Source organism: Bombina bombina, chromosome 3 (genome assembly GCF_027579735.1).
Source record: "Bombina bombina isolate aBomBom1 chromosome 3, aBomBom1.pri, whole genome shotgun sequence".
NCBI lineage: Eukaryota > Metazoa > Chordata > Amphibia > Anura > Bombinatoridae > Bombina > Bombina bombina.
Window position 1 is genome coordinate 526,290,027 of NC_069501.1, and position 27,341 is coordinate 526,317,367.

The following is a 27,341-nucleotide window of genomic DNA, read 5'->3' on the forward strand; positions in this document are numbered from 1 at the left end:
AAAATCGGGGTAACAGTCTCTAATGTAATGTGGCCAGACCGATGGGGAGATGTGTGAACCGACACGCTCAAATATAAGTGCCCATAGCGACCCTTTAATATTAATGTGCAAGTTTATTATTAGCGAGAATTTTAACAGAATGAGTGGCAATTGGAAACCACAGAGGAGGTGGATAGTATCCAACGAAAAAAAGGGTGTGTGTGTGTGTGTCTACCAATGGACATACAGTCTATACTATAGTGTTCAGAAAGGCAGCCAATCGCAGCCAATTCTGATCGTTGGATACTATCCACCTCCTTTTCTCAACAAGTGTATAAGATGCTTCGATATATTCCAATTGCCACTCATTCTCAGTGAATTGTATTTCCTTGTGACTGGCCACCCCCATAAACAATGACATCACTATATGCTAATTCGGGATTATATGCCTCTTGTCGCTATGGCAACCAAGGTCCTCTACACACACTATTAGGACCCACGATAGTGGTGTTTATTAAAATTCCAACATACAAGTTTTGTTTTATGAGTTTTATTATCCACTCTGGTGCTAGTTTATGGTGTTACTTGTTTGGTTTTTTTGAGATCGTTTTCTCAAACTTTGGATACTTTTTATTTCTTACGTGTCTAGACACGCCTCTGACCACCTGACATCACATCAACATGCTAGTACTAATAATACATGAATTCGAATAAATATTTTAATAAAATTGATTTCTCCCTGTTATTTCATTACATTATTAGGAGCCAATATACTAAATATTAATATCATGAAATTAATTTTAACTAAGCAGCTCATTAATACTATCGATGTTAGTTTGTCTCTCAAGGATTAGGAAGGTACCATTATTAGAGTGCTACAGGTTCTTTTAATCTTGTCTTGAATTTTTGCTGCAATTCCTGGGTATTCTCCACCTCCTTTAAAATTTCATAATTATGGATTTGTTGACATTGGAGAAAGCACAGTATTTATGTATTATATATACATTTTATGCATTATACTGATATATCTTTTAAATCTATCACCCCCATGTATTTTGGTATGACCTGTTGGCGGAGTGTAATTTTTCTTGCAGCCTGATTGGTCTGTTATGGTATAAATATGGCAGCTTAGAGTGTGTTTGTATATAGCCTGATGAAACAGTGTGTTACACTGAGAAACGCGTTGCTGTTGTTTTTATCATTTTAATAAACTTTTTAAATTAGTTTATCAACCCTCTTTCTGCTGCCGACCATTATTTCCCAAATTTGGGACTCATCCTCCTTTTTGGAGCTGTGGACTCTCTTCCCAGGCCTCTGGACTTGTGGGACTGACCATCGCTGTACAGAACTCCTCTGTGGTTTCTCTGGACTCTCCCTGGCGAGACGAGGATTCCTCTTCTACCTACTGGTCTACCGGACGACGTGTGGTTCCGGACTGCTGGTATTGCACATCTGTGCTTTACACTTTGTGAGTAGGATTCTTCTACCATTCCTGTATTTACATTTGAATTACCTTTTGATCTGCTCTATGTGGCGCCCTCTATTTTGATTTGTTTAAATTTTGAAAAAGGCTTATCTGCTACCATTAAAGAGACAGGAAACCCAAAAAATATTAATAATTAATAACTATTAAATGTTTTCTACCGCTTGCCTTTATTTAATTGTTAAATTAATTTTTGCTGCCAGACCCACAGTTATTCTCATTATGCGGGATCTATAACAATGGTTTACCTAGGTAGAACCATCATGGCAGCCCGCAAGCGCAGCTGTAGAACATTGTAGTCTCAGTGGATCACATTTGTGCTTTATATTGAGGAATGTCAGCAATAGGGATGGGCGAATGTGTTGAAAGTGCAATTCGCTTGGTAGAATGAATAGTCCTGAGGACATTCGTTTTGGATAATTGAATGTTGATAAGAATGAAAATCCATTAAAATTCGGTAGTCAAATGTTATTTTAGAGTTTTCAAATGTTACATAATTACATTGAATATTCACATTTGAAATGTTGAATGTAACATTTGATTTAACAAATACTATTTACAAAGTTAAATAGTTCATGTGGTAGGGAATTCAGTAAATTGATATATAATAGAAACAAATATATTGATTAAAATGTTTCAATTTCAAATATTGCATAATTTGAATATTACGTTTAAAGAGAGCATTAGAAATATTGTTACAAATATATCATTTACAATTTTTAAAATTCGATTCAAAATATGCAATATTCGAATTAGAGAAATTTGAATTGAATATTACATTTAAAGAAAGCATTAGAAATAGTGATGTCGCGAATTGTTCGCCGGCGAATAGTTCCCGGCGAACATAGCATGTTCGCGTTCGCCTCAGCGGGCGAACATATGCGATGTTCGATCCGCCCCCTACTCGTCATCATTGAGTAAACTTTGACCCTGTACCTCACAGTCAGAATACACATTATAGCCAATCAGCAGCAGACCCTCCCTCCCAGACCCTCCCACCTCCTGGACAGCATCCATTTTAGATTAATTTGGAAGCTGCATTCTTAGTGAGAGGAGGGACAGTGTAGCTGCTGCTGATTTAATAGGGAAATCGATAGCTAGGCTAGTGTATTCAGTGTCCACTACAGTCCTGAAGGACTCATCTGATCTCTGCTGTAAGGACAGCACCCCAAAAAGCCCTTTTTACGGCTAGAACATCAGTCTGCTTTTTTTTTTTTTTCCTGTGTAATCTAATTGCAGTTGCCTGCCTGCCAGCGTGTGTGTCAGGCTCACAGCGTATACTGTGCCCACTTGCCCAGTGCCACCACTCATATTTGGTGTAACAGTAGTGTACAGTTAAAAAAAAAAAACTTTTTTGACTGTGAAATAATAGCAGACAATAAGGCAAATGGGGAGGGTTAGAGAGCTGTTTTGGGGGGGATCAGGGAGGTTGGGGGCTAAGGGGGGATGCTACACCACAGCATATGTAAATATGCTAAAAATATAAATGTAAAAACCTTTTATTTTAGTACTGGCAGACTTTCTGCCAGTACTTAAGATGGCGGGACAATTGTGAGGTGGGGGAGGGAAGGGAGCTGTTTGGGAGGGATCAGGGTGTCTGATGTGTCAGGTGGGAGGCTGATCTCTACACTAAAGCTAAAATTAACCCTGCAAGCTCCCTACAAACTACCTAATTAACACCTTCACTGCTAGCCATAATACACGTGTGATGCGCAGAAGCATTTAGCGGCCTTCTAATTACCAGAAAGCAACGCCAAAGTCATATATGTCTGCTATTTCTGAACAAAGGGAATCCCAGAGAAGCATTTACAACCATTTGTGCCATAATTGCACAAGCTGTTTGTAAATAATTTCAGTGAGAAACCTAAAATTGCGAAAAAATTTAAGTTTTTTTAAATTTGATCGCATTTGGCTGTGAAATGGTGGCATGAAATATACCAAAATGGGCCTAGATCAATACTTTGGGTTGTCTACTACACTACACTTAAGCTAAAATTAACTCTACAAGCTCCCTACATGCTCCCTAATTAACCCCTTCACTGCTGGGCATAAAACACGTGTGGTGCGCAGTGGTATTTAGCAGCCTTCTAATTACCAAAAAGCAACGCCAAAGCCATATAAGTCTGCTATTTCTGAACAAAGGGGATCCCAGAGAAGCATTTACAACCATTTATGCCATAATTGCATAAGTTGTTTGTAAATAATTTCTGTGAGAAACCTAAAGTTTGTGAAAAAGTGAACAATTTTTTTATTTGATCGCATTTGGCGGTGAAATGGTGGCATGAAATATACCAAAATGGGCCTAGATCAATACTTTGGGTTGTCTACTACACTACACTTAAGCTAAAATTAACTCTACAAGCTGCCTACATGCTCCCTAAATAACCCCTTCACTGCTGGGCATAAAACACGTGTGGTGCGCAGTGGCATTTAGCAGCCTTCTAATTACCAAAAAGCAACGCCAAAGCCATATAAGTCTGCTATAATGGCATGTCTGGCACACAGTGTTGGGGCAAGGGTCCATCTGACCAGTGATACCTGGTCTGCAAAGCATGGTCAGGGCAGGTATATCACCTACACTGCGCACTGTGAAGCGGGCGTAACCCTTACACTACCTGATCGATACAACATCATACCTGATGTTTCAAAGCATGTTATTCCAAACAATTTAGGAATGTTAGGTGATTTATGCCCTTTATGGATTAAAACCAGACTCTGCATCAACTAGGTAATTTTCCATGGGAGTTTTGCCATGGATCCCCCTCTGGCATGCCACAGTCCAGGTGTTAGTCCCCTTGAAACAACTTTTCCATCACTATTGTGGCCAGAAAGAGTCCCTGTGGGTTTTAAAATTCGCCTGCCTATTGAAGTCTATGGCAGTTCGCCCGGTTCGCTGGTTCGCAAACTTTTGTGGAAGTTCGAGTTCTCCGTTCGCGAACCCAAATTTTTAGGTTCGCGACATCACTAATTAGAAATAGTGTTACATTAAATGAATGTTAGAATGTTGTACAGACATTAGAAATTTGAAACAAACTAACAAATACAGGGAGTGCAGAATTATTAGGCAAATTAGTATTTTGACCACATCATCCTCTTTATGCATGTTGTCTTACTCCAAGCTGTATAGGCTCGAAAGCCTACTACCAATTAAGCATATTAGGTGATGTGCATCTCTGTAATGAGAAGGGGTGTGGTCTAATGACATCAACACCCTATATCAGGTGTGCATAATTATTAGGCAACTTCCTTTCCTTTGGCAAAATGGGTCAAAAGAAGGACTTGACAGGCTCAGAAAAGTCAAAAATAGTGAGATATCTTGCAGAGGGATGCAGCACTCTTAAAATTGCAAAGCTTCTGAAGCGTGATCATCGAACAATCAAGCGTTTCATTCAAAATAGTCAACAGGGTCGCAAGAAGAGTGTGGAAAAACCAAGGCGCAAAATAACTGCCCATGAACTGAGAAAAGTCAAGCGTGCAGCTGCCAAGATGCCACTTGCCACCAGTTTGGCCATATTTCAGAGCTGCAACATCACTGGAGTGCCCAAAAGCACAAGGTGTGCAATACTCAGAGACATGGCCAAGGTAAGAAAGGCTGAAAGACGACCACCACTGAACAAGACACACAAGCTGAAACGTCAAGACTGGGCCAAGAAATATCTCAAGACTGATTTTTCTAAGGTTTTATGGACTGATGAAATGAGAGTGAGTCTTGATGGGCCAGATGGATGGGCCCGTGGCTGGATTGGTAAAGGGCAGAGAGCTCCAGTCCGACTCAGACGCCAGCAAGGTGGAGGTGGAGTACTGGTTTGGGCTGGTATCATCAAAGATGAGCTTGTGGGGCCTTTTCGGGTTGAGGATGGAGTCAAGCTCAACTCCCAGTCCTACTGCCAGTTTCTGGAAGGCACCTTCTTCAAGCAGTGGTACAGGAAGAAGTCTGCATCCTTCAAGAAAAACATGATTTTCATGCAGGACAATGCTCCATCACACGCGTCCAAGTACTCCACAGCGTGGCTGGCAAGAAAGGGTATAAAAGAAGAAAATCTAATGACATGGCCTCCTTGTTCACCTGATCTGAACCCCATTGAGAACCTGTGGTCCATCATCAAATGTGAGATTTACAAGGAGGGAAAACAGTACACCTCTCTGAACAGTGTCTGGGAGGCTGTGGTTGCTGCTGCACGCAATGTTGATGGTGAACAGATCAAAACACTGACAGAATCCATGGATGGCAGGCTTTTGAGTGTCCTTGCAAAGAAAGGTGGCTATATTGGTCACTGATTTGTTTTTGTTTTGTTTTTGAATGTCAGAAATGTATATTTGTGAATGTTGAGATGTTATATTGGTTTCACTGGTAAAAATAAATAATTGAAATGGGTATATATTTGTTTTTTGTTAAGTTGCCTAATAATTATGCACAGTAATAGTCACCTGCACACACAGATATCCCCCTAAAATAGCTATAACTAAAAACAAACTAAAAACTACTTCCAAAACTATTCAGCTTTGATATTAATGAGTTTTTTGGGTTCATTGAGAACATGGTTGTTGTTCAATAATAAAATTAATCCTCAAAAATACAACTTGCCTTATAATTCTGCACTCCCTGTATGTTCAAATTAATTTCATTTTTCGAATGTTGCAAAATATTTGCCCATCGCTATTTAACAAAGCACCAGCTGCATCTCAACTGTATATGCGCTAATTCAGAGAAACAAAGATGTCTGACAGAAAGATTTATAATCGGTGTGCATGCGATTTCTAATTTTCATTATTGCGCATGCATGTTCTGTCTGAATCAGATAAGTTGAATTTTTACTTTACTGCTACTTTAAGCTCATTTTTTGCACTCCATTTGCTTAGTGCTCAAGCAATATCCGACATGGATTTTAATGCATGCTCCCATAGAAGTCTGTTATTTTCGGGAAATAACACACCTGTGATATTAATTATACAGATGTTAGCACACACTAGACTAGCGCTCACACAAAAAATAACTTTGGACTTGCGTTAAGGATTGTGCAATAGTAATGCTTATGCACCTTATTGCATGCATTTTTGTGCTCCACTTGTAATCTATCCCAATGTGTATTATTACTATAATTAATTTTGAAAGTACTGCCACACTCTGAGGGTTTACAATAATACATAAATAAAAATGTATAATTAATTATATATGTGCTGAGCCGTGGCCGGACTGTTATCCGATGGACATTTGTCCAACAGATTATCGGATAACAGTCCAGTCACAAGATAGATAGATTTAATAGATAGATTAGATAGAGAGATAGATTCAATAGATAGATACATCTGATAGATAGATTCGATAGATAGCTCTGAATATAACAGAGCACTCTGGAGCGTATCTGCCCTTGGCCAAACTCGGAACATGCTTCGTAATTATGTCCGTCGGCATTCTGTCAAAGCACCGTGATGAGCAATAGTCTAATACTAGAAGAGAAATGCATTTTAATACATATTGATACAAAAGTAGACAAGTCTCACTCTTTAATGAATAATTAAATAAAATAAATAAATATTTAAAAACTACTATCACTACAGCCTTCATTATTTCATTCTCCATTTCATATATTTTTTTTTTTCCCCCAGAGCAGAGATTCGGTAAAACCGGCTGCTGAACACTTCCTTTCCCAACCTTCCCTTCTTTATAAAACAGTAGCTATGCTTGCTCCTACTGTTCATCAATATATTTACCGCAATGATGTTTTTGAATTACAGTATATTTAACTCTACCTCTGATTATACCCTCACATTTAGCCATTGTTCAGCTATACCTAAAAAGCATATTTTCTTACCTTTTTTCTAATTTATGTAAGTTGATATTACAATTATAATGTATTTTCCTAATTAGTCAATCTTGACTAGCTGCTGTGCTATTCAGATTTCTTTATTCATTAATTGCATCTTCTGAAAAAGAATAGTAAGTCTTTAGGTTGATATACAATACAAATCCTATATGACTCCACGCCAATACCCCATTTTTATTTAACCACACCTCTTGCCTTGTACAATAATTATCCCATCTATAGCATAGACAATATTTCTCACCAGAAAGCACCCTTTTTATGTTTACTACTAACATTTGCATGTTTATTACTTACGTTTGTTTCATAACTGTAGACATGAAAAATGGAGGCAGAAGAGAGCCGAGATAGTTTGTCTAATCAGTTCCTTTGTTTGCAGTTATTACAGGGGGTCTGACCATTCATATGTCAAACTTCCCTTGTCCAACCCTGGCAATGTATAACTAAATGATATGTATCAGCTACAACAAGGCAGGCATTCAATTCCATAAAGGCTTGTCTAATCTACCTTGAACTTATCATAAGGAGGTGGGAGACTAGGGGAATCCCAGCAAGCTATAATTGTGTTGCATTCAGCTCTTGGAAAGCGCAGTTTTGTGTCATTGCCTCAAATACATTGAGACCTAATTATCATAGGTCTTGCGGACCTGATCTGACAGTGCGGACAGTATTCAAAAGAGCTGCTGGTGCAACGCTGCCCCCTGCAGATTCGCGGCCTATCAGCCGCCAGCAGGGGGGTGTCAATCAACCCGATAGTACTCAGTCGGGTTGAATTCCGGCGATTACTGTCCGCCTCATAAGAGCAGGCGGACAGGGTTATGAAGTAGCGTTCTTTAGAGCGTGATAGATAGGCCCCATTGTATATATTTTATTTTCCCAGTCCTAGTGCTAGTACTATTTATAGTATGTGCTGTTTTTTTCTTGAAGAAAAAGTTCATTTGTTTTTCTTCTACAGACTTCTACATTCTGTGCCAGAAGTATTTTTTGTTTTTGCAGTAAGCTTCATCATCACAGTGCAACTCCACAATACTGTGTCAGTGCATTCATTTTTTTTTTTAAAGGAACAGAGATTCCTATAATTTTTTAATTCTGAGCATCAGTTTTATCACTTAATTTATAATTTCTTTTGCAGTGGAGGCAATAGTGGACTGGTAGAGCTCAGATAGGCTTAGTCGCCTAGCAGTATAGCTTTCAATGTATTTATAAATGTATATATATATATATATATATATATATATATATATATATATATATATATATATATAGTTTTTAGGGGCTGGCTATTGCACACAGTGCATGCATATTGTCTATACTATAGTTAGTAGTAATATTAATATATATTAGATATAATAGTACTGCTAATATAATTAAAATAATGTATTTTGTTGCATTGGGGGCCCCATGGGCTCCTGATAATTTGCTCTATATGCTAGGCTTTGTTGTCTATCACACTTTTACATTTTTTTGTCTAAAATAATAAATACAATAATAATAATATTTTTTTGTTGTGGCTGGATGTTGACTATTTTTAGAGTTTTTGTACTATTATCAGAGGCCTATTTCAGTTACTCTGCTGCCTGCTCCTGTCAACGCTGTGATGGTTATCAGTCAATGCCAAATCCTTAAAGGGACACTGAACCCAATTGTTTTCTTTCATGATTCAGACAAAGCATGACATTTTAAGCAAGTTTCTAATTTACTTCTATTATTAAATTTTCTTCGTTCTCTTGCTATCTTTAGTTTAAAAGCAGGAATGTAAATCTTAGCAGCCAGCCCATTTTAGATACAGCACCATGGATAGCGCTTGCTTATTGGAGGCTTACATTTACCCACCAATAAGCAAGCATAACCCAGGTTCTCAACCAAAAATGGACCAGCTCCTATGCATCACATTCCTGCTTTTTAAAAAAAAGATAGCAAGAGAACAAAGAAAATAAATAATAGGAGTAAATTAGAAAGTTGCTTAAAATTGCATGTTCCATCTGAATCATGAAAGAAAAAAATGCGGGTTTAGTGTCCCTTTAAGGAATTGCTGAAGTTTTTTTGCAGTTTGCGCACTCCATTGAAATATATGTGGGAATACGGGCTTTCGCTCACGCTCTAACTTTTTACTTTCAGCGCATAATACAAGTGCAACCCAACTTACGCAAAAATTAACACGCAAGTGGGAGCACTAAATAGTGTGCTACTTGCAGAACATTACCAGATTTTTATATACATAAATGATAGAACCCTTTGTAAAATACAAGCCACTTTTTAATCAAGTCATTCAGTAAACTAAGTGAAATGTTTCTTGTGTTGTTTTTTTTAGATTGATGCAGTCAAAATATATTACTCAAACACACTTAACATTAGTGTTCAGAAAAAAAGCATCATAACTGTGAATCCCTTTAGCTTTAGTTTTACATGCGCCTACAACTTGACCCTGCAGACCAGTCTTGATGTCCTTCTTAAAGTACCGGCATGTGCAACAGATACAAGTCAACCAGTGAGCAGGTAAAGTAGTATACTGTGGTAATGCAAATAAAAAACAAGGTATGCTACTCATTTTGCAGGTTTATTGATCAGATATCTGGATAAAGGAAAATGTTGTTAGTTATTTGTCTGGCAAAATTTCCCAAGTGCCCTAAAACAGGTTTTCATCTAGTTAGAGGATTGTAGAAATATGGGTATGAACAACATTATAATTCCTGTAGATATAAGCAATATTTTTATTACAGAAATAAAGCACTATCTGTCTTAGATCGCTGGAACATTATGTGGTTAGCTTCTAGCTTAGCAAGTTAGATCAACAGCTTCTATCACAGGAAATGTAGTCTTGTTAACAGTGTTTACTAACCTTCCTGTCAAATAAGACAAAAAAGAAAAATGTAACATAGTAACATAGTAGATAAGGTTGAATAAAGACCGAAGTCCATCGAGTTCAACCTATACAAATCTAAAATATATACAAAAAAGCTCCAGTTAAACTTAAATAATCCCACTAAAAGGTGACCCATTTAAAACTAGCAATCATATCCATGAATTTTGTTTATAGACAGAAATGTATCCAAATAATTTTTAAATGTATCTAGGGTATTGGCATTCACTACCTCCTTTGGTAATGAGTTCCACACTTTTATTGCTCTTACAGTGAAAAAACGTTTCCGTTGCAGGAGATTGAATCTCCTTTCCTCCAACCTTAAATTGTGACCTCTGGTCACAAACAATTTTCTTGGAATAAACAGAGCTTCTGCCATCTCTGTATATTGGCCTTGAATATATTTATATAAAGTAATCATGTCACCTCTTAAGTGCCTTTTTTCTAAAGAAAACAGACCCAGTTTGGCTAGCCTCTCCTCATAGGTTAAATTCTCCAATCCCCTTATTAGCTTTGTGGCCCTTCTCTTGACTTTTTCTAGTTCTGCAATATCTTTTTTTGCGATTGGTCCCCAGAACTGCACTCCATAATTAAGGTGAGGTCTTACCAGGGCTTTATATAGTGACAGAATTATGCTTTCCTCCCTTGAGTCAATGCCTCTTTTAATACATGCTAGTATCTTATTAGCCTTTGAAGCTGCTGCCCTGCATTGTGCACCCATCTTTAGCTTGTTATCTATTACTAACCCCAAATCCCTTTCCTCCTGTGTTTGGCTAAGTCGTGTCCCATTTAAATAATACGTTGCCTGCTTATTTTTACTTCCAAAATGTAGAACCTTGCATTTTCTTGTATTAAATCTCATTTTCCATTTACCTGCCCATACTTATAATTTTTGCAGGTCCCTTTGTAACGAAAGTTCATCCTGCTCTGACCTAATAACCTTACTTAACTTAGTATCATCTGCAAAAATAGAGATGTCGCTATTTAATCCTAGCTCCAAGTCATTTATAAAAATATTAAAAAGAATAGGGCCTAGCACTGATCCCTGGGGTACTCCACTGATTACCTTTGTCCAATCTGAGTATGATCCATTTACTACTACTCGTTGCTCCCTATCTTTTATCCAGTTATTTATCCACAAACTAACATCACCTATTCCCAGTCTCCTAATTTTGTGCATTAATCTCTCATGTGGCACTGTATCAAACGCCTTTGCCAAATCTAAATATATCACATCAACTGATTCCCCTTTATCTATATTTTTACTCACTTCCTCATAGAATCTAATTAGATTAGTTTGACATGATCTATTTCTCCTAAAACCATGTGGATTAGAACTCATAATCTTGTTTACACAATATGCTCATCAATATAATCCTTTATAATCCCTTCAAATATCTTCCCCACTATTGATGTCAGACTAACTGGTCTATAGCTTCCTGGATCATCCCTACTTCCCTTTTTGAAGAGTGGCACCACATCAGCTTTACGCCAATCCTTGGGTACCATGCCTGAGGATAATGAGTCTTGAAAAATTAAGAGTAGAGGTTTGTCTATAACAGTGCTAAGTTCCCTTAACACCCTTGGGTGTATTCCATCTGGGCCTGGAGTTTTATTTACCTTAATATTATCCAATATGTTCCTGATATCCTCTATACATAAACCAATTAATGGTATGGGCTGGCATGTTCTATTTTGTTCCAAAGTATCATCCAATGGTTCCTCTCTTGTGTATACTGAAGAAAAAAACTGGTTTAGTTTCTCAGCCTTCTCGCTGTCACTGGTAATCATGCTACCCTCCCCGCATTTTAATGTACCTATATTGTCTTTCTTAGATTTTTTGCTATTTATGTACTTAAAGAACCTTTTAGGGTTATATTTAGAATCCTTTGCAATTCATTTTTCATTTTCAATGTTGGCTAATTTGATTGCTTTTTTGCATGCTTTGTTACATTCCTTATAAATATGGAATTTTGAGTCTGTACTATTTTCTTTGAATAATTTAAATGCCCTACATTTTTTCCTAATTTCTCTTAACACATTTATATTCAGCCACATTGGCTTCGATTTTTTATTTTTATTTTTATAACCATATGGTATTTGTTGATATGTATATTTATTTAACAAAGTTTTAAATGTTATCCATTTATCCTCTGTATTTTTATTAGAGAATAATTTGTCCCAATTTATATTATTTAATGATTTCCTTAAATCTTTGAATTTTGCTTTCTTAAAATTAAAAGTCTTGGTTAAACCTTTAAGACACTGCTTATGAAAATAAATTTCAAATGTGACCATGTTATGATCACTGTTACCCAAATGTTCTTTGACTTCTATGTTTGATATTATAAATGTATTATTTGATAGCACTAAATCCAATATAGCGTTACTCCTAGTTGGCTCCTCTATTAATTGTGACAAGAAGTTATCCCTGAGAACATTTATAAATCTACCCCCTTAGCTGAATTACTAGTTTCATTGGCCCAGTTTATATCAGGGTAGTTAAAATCTCCCATAATTACAGCACTGTTATTAGCAGCCTTACCTATTTGTATTAGTAGTTGAGTTTCATCCAAGTCACTAATGTTGGGGGGGCTTGTAGCATGTTCCTAGTAATATTTTTTTAGGATTTTTCCCCCCACTCTTTATTTCCACCTACAGGGTCTCTACATTGTCGCCTGTATCAGAAATATCTTCCCTTATTGTAGGTTTAAGGTTAGGTTTAATATACATGCAGATTCCTCCACCCCTTTTCTTATTTCCGTCCCTCCTAAGTAAAGTATACCCCTCTAAGTTAACTGCCCAGTCATGTGAATCATCCCACCAAGTTTCAGTTATACTGATAACATCATAGTCCTCTTCTGCAACTAAGAGCGTCAGCTTCCCCATTTTACCTGTCATGCTTCTTGCATTTGCTGTCATACATTTAATTTTCATGTGCTTTCTGCTGATACTTGGTGTGCTTTCCTCCATAATTTCTAATGTGACATTTCTTAAGTCATCTTTTCCTTGAGATATTAAAGGACTCACAGACTGATCTCTCTATTCTATTGTGCTCTAACTGACCCTCCCCCCTTTGCCTAGTTTAAAAGGTTCTCTAAACGTGCTACCATCCTTTCCCCCAACACACCTACACCCATGTCATTCAGATGCAATCCATCCTTACTGTACAAATTGTACCCAAGTGAAAAGTCAGCCCAGTGCTCTAAAAATTCAAACCCCTCATTTTTACACCATGTAATAGTTTTGTAGCATCTGCACCCAAGCACTGTAACTTAGTTTGTGGATTACTTGTCAGTACCTTCCTCTATCAAGCTTATAACAATAACAAACAAAGGAAACTGAAAATACAATTAAAGAAAATATAATATATGTGATAACACCCTTTAGACATGTGTATTTGTGTGTTTGCCTAATCAGAAGCAAACATGGAAATATTATGAAGGTAACATGAATTATTTTTCAAATTAAATTGGTGGTTATTCTAATGCATTGGAATAGCTTTGAAAATTAGATAAAAATCACCTAAACTCGAATTCAAGTGGAAAGAAATCAGGGCCATTAGTTGCTACTGAAATAAACATGTTTTACATTATTCAGGAACTGAAAACTAACTCTGTTTTGATCTGCGTGACCATCTCTGATTCATTTGTCTTTTGTACATTTCAGTATTGTAGCTGATGGTGAAATATTTTGTTTGTTTTACCCATACTTACTTATTGTTCCCAGATACAAACATACAAATCCTACATTTATCAAACCTACATTGTTATTAACAATCCCCATTTTATACCTTAAAACAATTGCACATGTTGATAATGTGGTTCCCTTAACAAATCCTAGCTATACTCAAAATTACTTTATAAACCACAATGGTCTAATATTTCATTCATAATTTTAATACCTTAGATCACTGGTTTTCAAACCTATCCTCAGACCTTACCAACAAGGCAGGTGTTCAGGATTAGCTTTGAAAAGAGCAGATAATAATAAAATTTACTAATCAGCTGATTATTTCACCTGTGTTGCTGCTCAGATATCCTCAAAATGTGGCCTGTTAGGGAGGGCTAAGGACAATATTAAAACCAGTTGTTTAGATGTTGTCTACATATAGATTAAAGGGACAGTCTAGGCCAAAATAAACTTTCATGATTCAGATTGAGCATGTAATTTTAAACAATTTTCCAATTTACTTTAATCACCAATTTTGCTTTGTTCACTTGGTATTCTTAGTTGAAAGCTTAACCTAGGAGGTTCATATACTAATTTCTTAGACCTTGAAGGCCACCTCTTTTCAGAATGCATTTTAACAGTTTTTCGCCACTAGAGGGTGTTAGTTCATATATTTCATATAAATAACACTGTGCTCGTGCACGTGAAGTTATCTGGGAGCAGGCACTGATTGGCTAAACTGCAATTCTGTCAAAAGAACTGAAATAAAGGGGCAGTTTGCAGAGGCTTAGATACAAGATAATCACAGAGGTTAAAAGTATATTAATATAACTGTGTTGGTTATGCAAACTGGGGAATGGGTAATAAAGGGATTATCTATCTTTTAAAACAATAAAAATTCTGGTGTAGACTGTCCCTTTAAGCTAAAGTCACTTTAACATAACATTGTGCATTCCTGGAATTTTATGCATTGTGAAAGTATTTATCATTAGTGTGCATCTATATACTGTAATTCCGCAACTCATAGTGACTTAGGGCCCGTTGATCTAAGGCTGTCCACTCTGGCAAGATTATCTAACAAGTTTTGTCAGTATTGCAAAGTCTCTCAAATAATTTTAGAAAGGCATTTTTTAGATTAACAGACGTTTATATAGCAATACTGTCCAAGGTTCTGTGTTCTGTGTGCTCGGGCCCCCAATGTTCTTGCCTGATTTCTCAACCATACCAGCGAGTTTGGTTCACCAGACCCTAACAGAGATGAGACAGATGGCCATGAGATCCTATAAAATATTAAATTAGAAGAGAGGAAACAGAGAGAATGAGAGCGAATACATGGGTTTACAACATTATGTGTCATGTTTTGCAATGGGAGTATTTAAAGAATTATGTCAATCATTAATTTGCTTTTCTTTTTTTCCAGCCATCCGGTGTTTACTAATCCAGCGATTTATTCTCAAATTCTTCCTGTGAATCAGTGCATTGACAATTCCTGCTTGTGAGTTGACTTATAAAAAGTGTATATATAGATATACTGTATATATATCACAGCCTTCTGCTCTCTAAATATCAATATATAAGAGCATGAGGCTTTTAGCTAAACAAAATTATAAATCTTTACTGGTATGACATTCCATTTTAGGCCAGATTACGAGTGGAGCGTTATTTAGCACTTTCGCTTGAGCGCTAATTGCGCTAGAAGTATACATTTTGCGCACATCGGGTTGCATTCACATCATGAGTTGAAAGTAAAAAGTTATTGCTCTCGCTCTAACCCAACGCGCGCAAAAAGCCAAACTTGTGGTAACCTATTCTCCCATAGAAGTCAATGGAGCAACCCCACTTGCGCGCAAACCTGAACTCATATTCTTATGTGCGCTAACCCAACATGAAAATTTTAATATTTCACATTCCAATGTTCTTCACATAGCAGAATATGTTCTATTCAATCTTAAATACATATTTCTACATAGATCTGATATTGTATTTTGGTATATATATATATATATATATATATATATATATATATATATATATAATTATATATCGGTATAGATCTATACAGATATATAAAGGAAAATCTATTTATAAATACTTAGAACATATTCTGATATGTGAAGAACATTGGAATGTGAAATATATACAGTAAATACACACTATAACACTTAAAAAAATATGAATATTGCATAAATATGCTTTAACATGTTTTCATCTACTTAACTGCAAAGGGCTCCAATATAATTACTAATTCAGCTAATGAGCCTTAAACATCATGTTTCTGTTTGTTTTACTTCATGTAATTATTCCCATGCTCCTTTTCTGACCTTGCCCTTTTTTCATAGCTTTATAAACCTCTTATCAGTCAGGGGAGAAGGTTCATATACAATTACCATGGCTGTTTATAAGAATTCAGATTACACCATGCCAATTGAAGACCTTGATTATGTATATGTTGGAATAGACGTCTACCTGGCCTTGTCTGTTATGGGTGCAGATGAAGATACTTTTGTGCTAAAAGTCAGTGAGTGCTTTGCCACTCCCAATGATCGCAGTGATCCCATGTTTGTACAGTTAGTTCGTAATGGGTAAGTTTGATGATTGCTATGTACCCTGATGTTTATCTGCCCTTTTACACTGCATATTATGCAACCTTAAAGGGACACTGAACCCAATTTTTTTCTTTCGTGATTCAGATAGAGCATGAAATTTTAAGCAACTTTCTAATTTACTCCTGTTATCAAATTTTCTTAATTCTCTTGGTATCTTTATTTGAAATGCAAGAATGTAAGTTTAGATGCCGGCCCATTTTTGGTGAGCAACCTGGGTTGTCCTTGCTGATTGGTGGATAACTTCATCCACCAATAAAAAAGTGTTATCCAGAGTTCTGAACCCAAAAAAAAGCTTAGATGCCTTCTTTTTCAAATACAGATACCAAGAGAATGAAGGGAAATTGCTAATAGGAGTAAATTAGAAAGTTGCTTAAAATGGTATGCTCTATTTGAATCACAAAAGAAAAGTTTTGGGTTCAGTGTCCCTTTAAGTGTGTGCAATGTAACTACAACATGCCAGTGATTATATTAGATACATGAAACTTAAAGGGACATTCCAGCTAAAATCGGAATCCACATGGATGTATTTAATTTTTGAATAGAATAATTTTTGTAATATACACGTATTAGCAAAAATACTTATAATTAAAGCCAGAGCTGTTTCAAAAGTGTATTTTTAAGTATGCACCATGCACGAGCATTTTTTACACATCACTTGCTCAGAGAGCCTAAGGTGCTTGTACCATCTGGCAATAACTTATTTTGTTAATTGCTGACATTATACAAGCCCCACTGGCGTCTGCGCAGCTGCAGTACTTAAAATGCTGGTGCACTGAAAATATTTAGCTATGCTTCACATGCACGTGCATAGAAAAATGTTAACACTATAACAGTAATAACTTTTACTAGAAGCATTTTTGCCAATAAATGAATATCGCAAATATGCTTTTATTTAAAGATGTAATTCATCTATGTTTATTCATATTTAGACAGGGAATGTCTCTTTAAAATGTTTTATTTCATGATTCAGACAGAGCATACCATTTTAAACAACTTTCCAACTTCTGTTATCAGATTTGCTTTATTTTCTTGGGCCTAGATTTAGAGTTCGGCGGTAAAAGGGCTGTTAACGCTCCGCGGGCTTTTTTCTGGCCGCACCATAAATTTAACTCTGGTATCGAGAGTTAAAACAAATGCTGCGTTAGGCTCCAAAAAAGGAGCGTAGAGCATTTTTACCGCAAATGCAACTCTCGATACCAGAGCTGCTTACGGACGCGGCCGGCATCAAAAACGTGCTCGTGCACGATTCTCCCATAGGAAACAATGGGGCTGTTTGAGCTGAAAAAAAACCTAACACCTGCAAAAAAGCAGCGTTCAGCTCCTAACGCAGCCCCATTGTTTCCTATGGGGAAACACTTCCTACGTCTGCACCTAACACTCTAACATGTACCCCGAGTCTAAACACCTTACACTTATTAACCCCTAATCTGCCGCCCCCGGTATCACTGACACCTGCATTATATTATTAACCCCTAATCTGCCGCTCCGTAAAACGCCGCCACCTACGCTATCCCTATGTACCCCTAATCTGCTGCCCTAACATCGCCGACCCCTATGTTATATTTATTAACCCCTAATCTGCCCCCCACAACGTCGCCGACACCTGCCTACACTTATTAACCCCTAATCTGCCGAGCGGACCTGAGCGCTACTATAATAAAGTTATTAACCCCTAATCCGCCTCACTAACCCTATCATAAATAGTATTAACCCCTAATCTGCCCTCCCTAACATCGCCGACACCTACCTTCAATTATTAACCCCTAATCTGCCGACCGGAGCTCACCGCTATTCTAATAAATGTATTAACCCCTAAAGCTAAGTCTAACCCTAACACTAACACCCCCCTAAGTTAAATATAATTTAAATCTAACGAAATAAATTAACTCTTATTAAATAAATTATTCCTATTTAAAGCTAAATACTTACCTGTAAAATACATCCTAATATAGCTACAATATAAATTATAATTATATTATAGCTATTTTAGGATTAATATTTATTTTACAGGCAACTTTGTAATTATTTTAACCAGGTACAATAGCTATTAAATAGTTAAGAACTATTTAATAGTTACCTAGTTAAAATAATAACAAATTTACCTGTAAAATAAATCCTAACCTAAGATATAATTAAACCTAACACTACCCTATCAATAAAATAATTAAATAAACTACCTACAATTACCTACAATTAACCTAACACTACACTATCAATAAATTAATTAAACACAATTGCTACAAATAAATACAATTAAATAAACTATCTAAAGTACAAAAAATAAAAAAGAACTAAGTTACAGAAAATAAAAAAATATTTACAAACATAAGAAAAATATTACAACAATTTTAAACTAATTACACCTACTCTAAGCCCCCTAATAAAATAACAAAGACCCCCAAAATAAAAAATTCCCTACCCTATTCTAAATTAAAAAAGTTACAAGCTCTTTTACCTTACCAGCCCTGAACAGGGCCCTTTGCGGGGCATGCCCCAAGAATTTCAGCTCTTTTGCCTGTAAAAAAAAACATACAATACCCCCCCCCCAACATTACAACCCACCACCCACATACCCCTAATCTAACCCAAACCCCCCTTAAATAAACCTAACACTAAGCCCCTGAAGATCTTCCTACCTTGTCTTCACCATCCAGGTATCACCGATCCGTCCTGGCTCCAAGATCTTCATCCAACCCAAGGGGGGGTTGGCGATCCATAATCCGGTGCTGAAGAGGTCCAGAAGAGGCTCCAAAGTCTTCCTCCTATCCGGCAAGAAGAGGACATCCGGACCGGCAAACATCTTCTCCAAGCGGCATCTTCGATCTTCTTCCATCCGGTGCGGAGCGGGTCCATCTTGAAGCAGGCGACGCGGATCCATCCTCTTCTTCCGATGTCTCCCGACTAATGACGGTTCCTTTAAGGGACGTCATCCAAGATGGCGTCCCTCGAATTCCGATTGGCTGATAGGATTCTATCAGCCAATCGGAATTAAGGTAGGAATTTTCTGATTGGCTGATGGAATCAGCCAATCAGAATCTAGTTCAATCCGATTGGCTGATCCAATCAGCCAATCAGATTGAGATCGCATTCTATTGGCTGTTCCGATCAGCCAATAGAATGCGATCTCAATCTGATTGGCTGATTGGATCGGCCAATCGGATTGAACTAGATTCTGATTGGCTGATTCCATCAGCCAATCAGAAAATTCCTACCTTAATTCCGATTGGCTGATAGAATCCTATCAGCCAATCGGAATTCGAGGGACGCCATCTTGGATGACGTCCCTTAAAGGAACCGTCATTAGTCGGGAGACATCGGAAGAAGAGGATGGATCCGCGTCGCCTGCTTCAAGATGGACCCGCTCCGCACCGGATGGAAGAAGATCGAAGATGCCGCTTGGAGAAGATGTTTGCCGGTCCGGATGTCCTCTTCTTGCCGGATAGGAGGAAGACTTTGGAGCCTCTTCTGGACCTCTTCAGCACCGGATTATGGATCGCCAACCCCCCCTTGGGTTGGATGAAGATCTTGGAGCCAGGACGGATCGGTGATACCTGGATGGTGAAGACAAGGTAGGAAGATCTTCAGGGGCTTAGTGTTAGGTTTATTTAAGGGGGGTTTGGGTTAGATTAGGGGTATGTGGGTGGTGGGTTGTAATGTTGGGGGGGGGGTATTGTATGTTTTTTTTTACAGGCAAAAGAGCTGAAATTCTTGGGGCATGCCCCGCAAAGGGCCCTGTTCAGGGCTGGTAAGGTAAAAGAGCTTGTAACTTTTTTAATTTAGAATAGGGTAGGGAATTTTTTATTTTGGGGGTCTTTGTTATTTTATTAGGGGGCTTAGAGTAGGTGTAATTAGTTTAAAATTGTTGTAATATTTTTCTTATGTTTGTAAATATTTTTTTATTTTCTGTAACTTAGTTCTTTTTTATTTTTTGTACTTTAGCTAGTTTATTTAATTGTATTTATTTGTAGGAATTGTGTTTAATTAATTTATTGATAGTGTAGTGTTAGGTTAATTGTAGGTAATTGTAGGTAGTTTATTTAATTATTTTATTGATAGGGTAGTGTTAGGTTAATTGTAGGTAATTGTAGGTAGTTTATTTAATTATTTTATTGATAGGGTAGTGTTAGGTTTAATTATATCTTAGGTTAGGATTTATTTTACAGGTAAGTATTTAGCTTTAAATAGTAATAAGTTATTTAATAAGAGTTAATTTATTTCGTTAGATAAAAATTATATTTAACTTAGGGGGGTGTTAGTGTTAGGGTTAGACTTAGCTTTAGGGGTTAATACATTTATTAGAATAGCGGTGAGCTCCGGTCGGCAGATTAGGGGTTAATAATTGAAGGTAGGTGTCGGCGATGTTAGGGAGGGCAGATTAGGGGTTAATACTATTTATGATAGGGTTAGTGAGGCGGATTAGGGGCTAATAACTTTATTATAGTAGCGCTCAGGTCCGCTCGGCAGATTAGGAGTTAATAAGTGTAGGCAGGTGTCGGCGACGTTGAGGGGGGCAGATTAGGGGTTAATAAATATAATATAGGGGTCGGCGGTGTTAGGGGTAGCAGATTAGGGGTACATAGGGATAACGTAGGTGGCGGCGATTTGCGGTCGGAAGATTAGGGGTTAATTATTTTAAGTAGCTTGCGGCAACGTTGTGGGGGGCAAGTTAGGGGTTAAGAAATATAATATAGGGGTCGGCGGGGTTAGGGGCAGCAGATTAGGGGTACATAAGTATAACGTAGGTGGCGGTCGGCAGATTAGGGGTTAAAAATTTTAATCGAGTGGCGGCGGTGTGGGGGGACCTCGGTTTAGGGGTACATAGGTAGTTTATGGGTGTTAGTGTACTTTAGGGTACAGTAGTTAAGAGCTTTATAAACCGGCGTTAGCCAGAAAGCTCTTAACTCCTGCTATTTTCAGGCGGCTGGAATCTTGTCGTTAGAGCTCTAACGCTCACTGCAGAAACGACTCTAAATACCAGCGTTAGAAAGATCCCATTGAAAAGATAGGCTACGCAAATGGCGTAGGGGGATCTGCGGTATGGAAAAGTCGCGGCTGAAAAGTGAGCGTTAGACCCTTTAATCACTGACTCCAAATACCAGCGGGCGCCCAAAACCAGCGTTAGGAGCCTCTAACGCTGGTTTTGACGGCTACCGCCGAACTCTAAATCTAGGCCTTGGTATTCTTTGTGAAAGGAGCAGCAATGCATTACTGGGAGCTTAGCAGGACATATTAGGTGAGCCAATAATAAGAGGTGTATGCATGCAACCACCAATCAGCATCTAGCGCCCAGAAGTGCATTGCTGCTCCTGAACCTACCTAGTCTTGCTTTTCAAAAAAGAGACCTAAATAAGAACAGTAAATTGGAAATTGCATGCTCTCTCTGAATCGTGAAAGTTTAATACTGATTTTACTGTCCCTTTCCCCAAAGAGTAGTACTTGCTCACCTCACAGAATGTTTCCTGGATAAAGTCATAAAAGGATACATCTTAAAGGGAACATTACACTGCTGTGTACAACTACAGTAGCATGATTACTACTCACCATACTATAGCATTACCTCTTGTACCTGCAGCTGTCTTTGAAGTCGTTCTCTTTACTTATTACAGAATCCAGCAGCAAAGCTCTGCATTTTATACTGGGTGCCGCCATCTTGTAGCTTATGTATTGTTTCCTTCCATGACAGAAGCAGTGCACTTTCACAGACTGGCTTTTTTGAAAGCTGTTCCTTGCAATTCAGTTTATCTCACATAATAGAAAGTGTAAGCATTACATTTTTGCAGTTTTTGTTGCATAGTTTTAAAGTCACATCAAATATAAGATCCAAGATGGCGGCGCCCAGTGTGAAGATGCAGAGATTCACTAACTGGTAATTATAATGGGTTAAAATAAGAGAACAACTTTGAAGACAGCGGCAGGTACAAGAGGTAATACTATAGTATGGTGAGTAGTAATCATGCTACTGTAGTTGTACACAGCAGTGTAATGTTCCCTTTAAGATGTAGCCTTTTATGACTTTAGCCAGGAAACATTCTTTGAGGTGAGCAAGCACTACTCTTAGGGGAAAAAACAAGGCTCTAATTAAAATACTTTCAATAAAACATCACCCGTTTTAATGATCAATACAAAATACTAAATATTTTCATATTCAAGTATGGCCGGCATGTACAACCGCTGTTTCTTAATGTGTAAACATAACCCCAAACCCCCAAAAGTTGCAGATGTCAGACAACTTGGACTTGTTTGTCTGGAATGGCTGACAAGCCCTCCTCTCCCACATTTGGTTGCCTGAGAGCATGGGGCGGGGTTGCACAAGCAATTGCTCGTGCAATTTTAAATTCCGACTGCCAATGCTGCTCAGGAGGCATCAAAGGTGCATGGATAAGTTCTCTCTATAAGAATATTCCCCTTAATGAAGAAAAATTAATACGGGCAATTATAAGTATGTCAAAACTAAAAAAAGTACACTTTTAATTTTACACCAAAACCAAACAATATGCAGTAGATTCACATAGTGCTTACTATATTATGGTAAATATACTAGGTGAAAATATGCTGCTAACAAAACTGCAGCACCATGAAAGTTGAATAAAAGTGGTGCCTTCAAAAAGTCGCCTTTGAAGTCTTTGAAGGTGCACACCTTTCTGGAACTTCCTACTAAAAAGAAAAGTATAATTCCATGAATTGTAGCCAAAATTATCTCTGTATTGGCAGCAGGCATCCCTCATAGTGATCCCTTTATTTAATAACCCCCTGCCAAGGGACCCCAACCTAGTACATTATTTCATCCCCCCTTACAAACATAGGTCCCTGCATAACAAAAAGACAATGTAATAACACCTACTCTGTATTTAAAATAAGCAGTAGATTTTTGTCTTGCAAATGTATTGTTTCTCACATTTTCCGGCCCCCTGTATCATGTGACAGACATCAGCCAATCACAGACTACTATATATAAAAAGAGAGAAGCGCTCAACCTAGGAACGAACAATAACTAGTATATGTATAACTGTGAACTTGTGCACATGCTCAGTAGAAGCTTTCCAGACAGTGTGTATATATAAAGACTATGCAAAATGTAATACTGGAAGTAAATTGGAAAGTGTATTAAAATTGCATGCTCTTTCTGAATCATAAAACTGTATTTTTGTCCCTTTAACCTTCATCCCATCATCTGCTATTTTTTTTTATCATTTAAGCAATCATTCCTCACACACACCACAACAAATGGAAAGTCTTATTTTCTGTCCATCTAAATGATTGTTAAATGTTTAACAATTAGGTAATCAAGATTTTGTAAAAATGTAATGCAATTAATGCTAAATCTCTAGCAAAGTAATTTAGTAAAGATGACCTCTATTCTATATGTGACCATTTGGGGAGTAAATATGAGAAATCAGGACGTCAAGTAAGAATGAAGGAACAGCAGAACATAGTAGTGGGAGCAAACATTCTTACTCTGCGCTAAGAGTTTACTTGGGTGATGTGTGTTAGGATAGCGGGAATGTTAATATAGATGGTCTCTACTGGTGGAGGGTCCTTGTGTTGAAATTGTTTTGGGGGAAGACAGATAATTGCAGTAGGGGTGTTGTGGAGGGGGTCTAGCATTAAGAGGATAGATATTTAATGTTTAGAGTTGCTGAGTAGGGCAGTCATAGGGGATAATTTAGGAGTTTATTAGTTTAAGTGGTATGCTATAGGATGATGTTGGCAGTTAACAGGTTAATTAGATTAGGTAGTCTTTTATTGGGAATGATGTTAATGATGGTGGGGTTTGTTGGATTAGGGATTAAAGTGGTGGTGGACTTTGAAGGTGGGAGTATAAAGGGTTAAATGTGGCAGGGAAGGCATTTGAAAACTTCATCATGGACATTTTGTACTGTGGGGGATGCTTTCAATTTAGGGGTTAAAGGGATATGAAAACTAAAAATATTTTAAGATTCAGATAGAACATACAATTTTACTCAAATTTCCAATTTACTTGTAATCTCTAATTTGCTTTGTTTTCCTGGCATCTTTTGTTGAAAAAATACCACTACTGGGAGCAAGCTGTTTATTGGTGGCTGCACAAATTTACCTTTTGTTATTGGTTTATCCAGTGTGTTCTGCTAACTTCCTGTAGTGCAATGCTGCACTTTCAACAAAGAATACCAAAATAATTATGTAAATTTGCTAATTGAAGTAAATGGGAAAGTTGTTTAAAAATGCATGCTCTATCTGAAACATAAAAGAAAAAAAAATGGGTTTTATATCCCTTTAAGTAGGTTAGGAGTTTATCTCAATGTATATTTAACCCTCACTGCACAAGGAAGTACATTTTACATTTTATTCTATGACAATAAAAAAATCAGGTGGAGGAACTCCTGAATTTTTAAGAAACATTGATATGTATGTATTTAAAGACAAATGATTAGATTACTTTTTTAAGTAGGAGCGATGGAAATGTCAATAGCTTTTCATATTTTATTATCCATATTCACTTGGTTAAAATAGAGATTTGACTGGGAAGGGCTCAAAAGTGTTTGTACATGTGTATATACATGTATACACACACACACACATATATATATATATATATATATATATATATATATATATATATATATATATATATATATATATACACACACATACTGTATATACACTGTCTAGGCCAAAATAAACTTTCATGATTCAGATAGAGCATGTAATTTTAAACAATTTTCCAATTTACTTTTATCACCAATTTTGCTTTGTTCTCTTGGTATTCTTAGTTGAAAGCTTAACCTAGGAGGTTCATATGCTAATTTCTTAGACCTTGAAGCCCACCTCTTTCAGATTGCATTTTAACAGTTTTTCACCACTAGAGGGTGTTAGTTCATGTATTTCATATAGATAACACTGTGCTCATGCACGAGAAGTTATCTGGGAGCAGGCACTGATTGGCTAGACTGCACGTCTGTCAAAAGAACTGAAAAAAGGGGCAGTTTGGAGAAGCTTAGATACAAGATAATCACAGAGGTTAAAAGTATATTATTATAACTGTGTTGGTTATGCAAACTGGGGAATGGGTAATAAAGGGATTATCTATCTTTTAAAACAATAACAATTCTGGTGTAGAATGTCCCTTTAAGACTGCTGCTTCTTAACTACAGTTTCCGGCAAGCCTGAAATTAATTTCAATAATAAATATATATTTTAAATGCCTTCTGTGATCGTTTTATTCTAGCCCTAACGCTTTACTTTAGGTCTTGAGTTGCAATAATGTTTTTAGCTCTGTTATGTGTTGATCTTGTGCACAACACAAAACTTTCAGCTTGTTGTAATATGAGTGATGTTTAGCGCAGCCACGATATCCATTGAAAGTATAGGGTGCTCTAAAGGGATATTGTCTGTGCTACACATTCTCTCATAATTCTTCTTTATCCTGGACTTGTAGTATCAGATATTCACACTAATCCTAGTGCGGTCCAGAGATATTGATAATGCACAATTGTAATCTAGACCATCATGTTTTTTAAAAATTGTCCTGTGCATAAACTGCAAATTCCCATAAATGAACAATATCATAAGCAATAAAGAAAACCAGCACAATTATATGGTTTCTTATGTTGATTTCTGAGATGATATTCCAATTTATATAACTGTAAAGAGATGTTTACACTTGCAGTGTTATGTGTTGAATACTAATTCCTCAACATTTATCTCACAATTTTTCTAGCTGTCCAGTAAATGAAGTTAAAACAGTGATTGAACAAAATGCAGAAAGCCTGGAGGCCAGAATAAGAATCAGTGCTTTTGCATTTCAAGGATATAACACTGTAAACATCTTCTGTGACGCCTGGTTATGTGAGAGAAATTCTAGCAGCTGCACTAAGGTAAGAGGTTGCACCCTTTTGGGCCTGGTGATAGACACTTTAAGGTAGATTTATCAAAGTGCAAATGGCCCTATTCTTTGATAAGAGAACCAGCATTGATCTAGACTGCAGCTTCCAAAATCTCTGCTACCTAAAAGGTGGCAGATTAAAATCACTCTGAACTGATCTAACTGGGGTGATTGATAAACCTTGCTCCCGTGTAATTGGTTGTACCAGAGAAGGGGGATACCATAAACTGCTACCATAAAGGTCTCCAGACAAGTGTGCACTAGTTACCTGTGTATTCTCTTCAATAAAGAAAACCATGAGAATGAAGTAAATTTGGTAATAGAAAAAAAATGTTTTTTTTTTTTTTAATATGGTATCCTCTATCTGAATCATGGAAGAAAAAAATGGGTTTCATGTAGACATGTACGTTTCATTTCGGACAAATTTGAAATTCGGCCGAATTTTGCCCGATTCGGCGATTCGGATGCATCCGAATTGGCACATCCCAAAAAATTCAGAAAATTTCAGAAAATGAATAAATTAGTTTCCGAATTTTCGGATCCATTATTCATATTCGGAATTCATTGTTCCAAAACCACAGTTCCCCGACATTAACTCTAAGTCTATAATAAAGGTATTAACTCCTAAACCACTGTTCCCTGACATCACCGACACTAACTAAACCTATTAACCCCTAAACTGCTGTCCCGAAACATCGCTGACACAAACTAAATCTATTAACCCCTAAACTGCACCCCCACACATCGCCGACATGAACTAAACCGCACCCCCCACATTGCCAACACTAACTAAACCTATTAACCCCTAAACCACTGTTCCGAAACATTGCAGACACAAACTAAACCTATTTACCCCTAAACCGCAACCCTCCCACATCGCTGCCACTAAATAAAGCTATTAACCCCTAAACCACACACCCCCAAATCGCCAACACTAACTAAACCTATTAACCCCTAAACTGCTGTTCCAAAACATCACCAACACTAACTAAAGCTATTAACCCCTAAACCTCGTTCTCAAACATCACCAATACTAACTAAACCTATTAACCCCTAA

At 37.1% G+C, this 27,341-nt stretch overlaps 1 protein-coding gene across 1 annotated transcript in view; it reads left to right on the forward strand.

Moving 5' to 3' along the window:
- Positions 1-27,341, forward strand: part of LOC128653573 (uncharacterized) — a 261,458-nt gene that overhangs the window by 122,293 nt on the left and 111,824 nt on the right. The window contains exons 12-15 of the mRNA XM_053706954.1: positions 9,596-9,780; positions 15,237-15,311; positions 16,156-16,398; positions 26,120-26,276. Of these exons, the coding sequence (XP_053562929.1) occupies positions 9,596-9,780; positions 15,237-15,311; positions 16,156-16,398; positions 26,120-26,276 (660 nt within the window). The remainder of the gene's footprint in view (positions 1-9,595; positions 9,781-15,236; positions 15,312-16,155; positions 16,399-26,119; positions 26,277-27,341) is intronic.